The 3761-nt window shown below is 40.5% G+C and overlaps 1 protein-coding gene across 1 annotated transcript in view; it reads right to left on the bottom strand.

Moving 5' to 3' along the window:
• eftud2 (elongation factor Tu GTP binding domain containing 2) overlaps positions 1 to 3761 on the bottom strand; it is a 16989-nt gene that overhangs the window by 5455 nt on the left and 7773 nt on the right. The window contains exons 15-22 of the mRNA XM_014022648.1: positions 3116 to 3243; positions 2832 to 3025; positions 2643 to 2754; positions 2424 to 2564; positions 2220 to 2321; positions 1147 to 1229; positions 920 to 1006; positions 186 to 312 (exon numbers count right to left, since the gene is read on the bottom strand). Coding sequence (XP_013878102.1) covers positions 186 to 312; positions 920 to 1006; positions 1147 to 1229; positions 2220 to 2321; positions 2424 to 2564; positions 2643 to 2754; positions 2832 to 3025; positions 3116 to 3243 — 974 coding nt within the window. The remainder of the gene's footprint in view (positions 1 to 185; positions 313 to 919; positions 1007 to 1146; positions 1230 to 2219; positions 2322 to 2423; positions 2565 to 2642; positions 2755 to 2831; positions 3026 to 3115; positions 3244 to 3761) is intronic.

Consider the following 3761-nt stretch of genomic DNA (forward strand, 5'->3'; position numbering starts at 1 on the left):
ATTTTTTTTTTTAACTTTAAAACAGGTCAATCTGACCCGCAACATAACAGGAGGGTTAAATAACATCATTAAATATTAAAGAAGAGTTTAAAAGCCATGAACAAAAAGCACTTCTCATTGTGTATAAGTGAGTCCAGCATACACAAACAGATGTTTGCGCTCATGTTCGACTGATTGAAACCCACCTCTGAAGGCAGTGTGTCGTCTACCAGAATGTTTGGTCCCGTGGTGTCGGGTCCGAAGGCCCAAATGGACCTGGCAGCCAGCAGATCCCAGTCGTATTTAGTCTGGAAGAACTCCCCGAGCTTCTTCCTGTCGAACAGAGCAGGACGAGTTAGGAGGAGGCGAGCGAGGAACGTTGAAGAGACGCTTTATTTGGGGGACAAAGGGCTTAATGGAAGGTGTGTGTGTGTGTGTGTGTGTGTGTGTGTGTGTGTGTGTGTGTGTGTGTGTGTCAGCTTCATGCTGGCACAACTGGGTCCAGATGGCCTCGCCAATAGGAAGCTCCTCTCCAGCAAAACACGCAGTCAAGCATCTCTTCATACAAGAGGAAAACYCACGTCTGCTTTGAGTGCTTCATTTAATTACTGGAGAAAATGAATCAAAACGTCAAGGTGAGTTAACTTAACGAGGATGTTTTTGTTCATCCTCCTCCTCTCAGACGCAGCTGCAGMAACAGTTAGGCTGCATTTCCCCCCCATTTGCTACAAAAACGTTTAATTAATGAGCAAATCCTCGTTCATAAACGTCTACTCGTTTATCTCTGCGAGGATGAAATGAGGATAAACGGTCAGAGAGACGAAGACACGTGGAGGAATTATTAAGCCGACATCAAAGTAAAATGTGACATGAAAGGAACACTGAATCACTGCGGTTAATTAGGAAGTGAGTTTTAAAGCGGAGCGGGGCCGGTTGGTACCTGTTCCACGTGATCTGCACCACCTCGTTCTCGATGTCCTCGGCCAGTCCCTTCTCCAGGGGCTCGGCTATCATGGTGATCTTATTCCTGTCGATCACATCACACAGCTGTCAATCACTTGTTCGGAGCGTAGGACAGATTCAGAYAACACAGAAAGACCTGCAACGTTCCTCAGATTGAAGTATTTTCACTGTGTGAARATAAAAAACATCAAGTTCGACGCTCACTTTTTGTTTGGCGTCTCAGCGAAGCACTTCAGTGACGACGTCTCCACAACGGTTTCACAAAAAGTCACAACTGGGTCAGCGACCTGCGGGCATCAAAAACAAAACTAAAACAGGTTTGTCTGCAAACACAAGACTTAAAAACATTTATTTTATTCATCTAATGAGTGAAAAAAGATCTTTTTATTTAAAAAATCCTTATTAAGCAAAAGCAGATGACAAAATATTAAAACATTCTTCACCATTCATTTTTATTTTAACAGACCTGAATTATAACTTGAGAATTTTGATTTTCTGCAAAATCTGGAGTGAATGTTGAGAACTGAATGACAACTGAAATTTGGTTAAATGTAAATTTTAAAAACAAGCAGAAAATAAGCTAAAATGAACAAAATCATAGAGAAAGTTAATGTAGTGTAGCATGAAGGAGCACTCATAAGGGTGACCTCTGACCCCGAGGTTGTGTCGAGAAAAAAAAATCATCATTTCCTCACTCAAATGCTCTAAAGCAGCAAAACTGTAGCTAAAATATAAAATCAACAAAAAGAGAAAAGATAATGTATGAAAACTGTAACTAAAATATAAAAATAAGCAAAACACTAAAATTAAAGCACTAATAAACAACAGTATCTAAAAGCTAAATATAGCTAAATTATAGCTCAAAACAAAACACCAACAAAAGCTAAACTGAGAATAAATAAACAAAATATGTTGAAGCTGATTTTGTTTAATATAATAAAGTAATTAAAGAGAAGTGAATGTTTTTGTACGTTGACTTTTTTTTGTTAATTATGTTAAATTTAATATTTGTTTATTCACAACGGGACAATTTTTAAACAAAAACTGTTACATAACAACATTTACAGCCTCCCCAGATGGGTAAAAATAATAATAATAATAAAAAAATAATAATAATCTTTCCAAACCATTTTTAATGTGTTTAATGAAAGCTAGAATGCATAATGCATTTTATCAACTCTCAGTAGACCGGTAATCGTAGTTAATGTAACAAAGTGTTTTACTCACTCTTYTAAGTAATCCTATAGTTACAAAGTGTATTAGATTACTCTACTTACTTTAATATCAATCTCAGAGTACATCTTCCTCAAGTCATGCATGACACAATCGAGGTAAAGCTCGCCTGTTCCCAGGATGACGTGTTCTCCAGACTCCTCCACCTGAAAGACCAACATGGATTTCAGCCATCAAACTCCAAACCAATAAAAAAAAAGTATTTGAAGTGAGTGGAGTGGCTGAGCCGGCCCAGGCTGGGGTCGGACCTTTGTGGTGAGAGAGGGATAGCTCTTGTTGACCTTCCTCAGACCGTCCAGCATTTTTGGCAGCTCTGATGGGTTAACCGGCTCCACTGCGATTTTAATTACTGATGCTGTGTTGAACTTCAATGGCCTGAAAATCTGAGCCTGGAAGAGAGTTTTTCTTTAATTTGGCTCATCATAGAGCTGTAAGAGTTGTTTTTTATTTTTAGATTGATGGCTCACCTCTTCGTTCCCTCTGGGCTCTGTGATTGTGGCGGTCTTCACGATTGGCTGGTCACAGCCTTCAATCAGCACCCAGTTGCCTGCGGGCACTCGATTCACCTCTATTTGATATCTAAAYTAAAGTAAAAAACGATAAATTTACTAAATAATCAGCAGTTGTTTGAAAGGTAAACAAACCTAGATGCGTACCTGGCTACAGAGATCCAGAGGCGACCCACGGTGCAGACCTGAGAGTCCTCCTCGTCCTCCAGCGAGTAGTTCTCTCCGAGCACCTTCACCGGCTGACCCGCCTGGATGGTGCCGCTCAGAACCCGGCCGAACGCGTGGAACTGCACCCCGTCCTCCGTGCTGTACATCTTTGTGGTGTGGCACATCAGCGGACCCTGAGGACCAGAAACACGAAGGAAAAGAGAGACGGTTAACCGAGGAACAGGAAACCAGACATTTTACCTCCAACCTTATGTTTCACTCACTTCAGGATCACACTCGGCCATGACCTCCCCCAAATCTGAGTCCAGACCTCCGGTGTACGTGTGCTCTATCTTAGTCTTAGCGCCATCTTGTGGTGAAGGGACATGTTGCACACACATGTCCACAAGGCCTGGAGAGAACAATAACGGTCAGTTTGAGGCAGATTTGTGCAAAAGGATCTTCAAATATTGCCGTGATTACTTTAAACTGTGATGAATTCTTAGCTCTACAGTTACACATATTTTCAAAATAAACATTAAGAGTAAAAATAAACATCATAAACARAATAAATATCTATCGCCCACTGCTTATCCCTCCCCCGGGGTTCAGGCCAGTTTCAGTAAGTTAAATTTACGACCTTTTAAAGACCTTTTAAGACCATTAGGAATGACATTTAAGACCAAACCAGTGCATTAACAGAAACATTCGAATGGTCCCAGAAATTTCAACATAGAAACTAGGGATGTTAACAATTAATCGACTTACGATTAATTGTCGATTAATGGTTTATTAGATTAAAGTCATTTTTATTAGATTAATTGTTTAAATCCGCGTAATGCGCCCGCCGTCCAGGAGAGGGCGCCGCTGCTTACACTTTAGTAAAATTTTTTGCGAGGGAAATTAAACATGGCGGAGGCACTCCAGAGT

The sequence above is a fragment of the Austrofundulus limnaeus genome, unplaced genomic scaffold (genome assembly GCF_001266775.1).
Source record: "Austrofundulus limnaeus strain Quisiro unplaced genomic scaffold, Austrofundulus_limnaeus-1.0 Scaffold4, whole genome shotgun sequence".
Classification (NCBI taxonomy): Eukaryota; Metazoa; Chordata; class Actinopteri; order Cyprinodontiformes; family Rivulidae; genus Austrofundulus; species Austrofundulus limnaeus.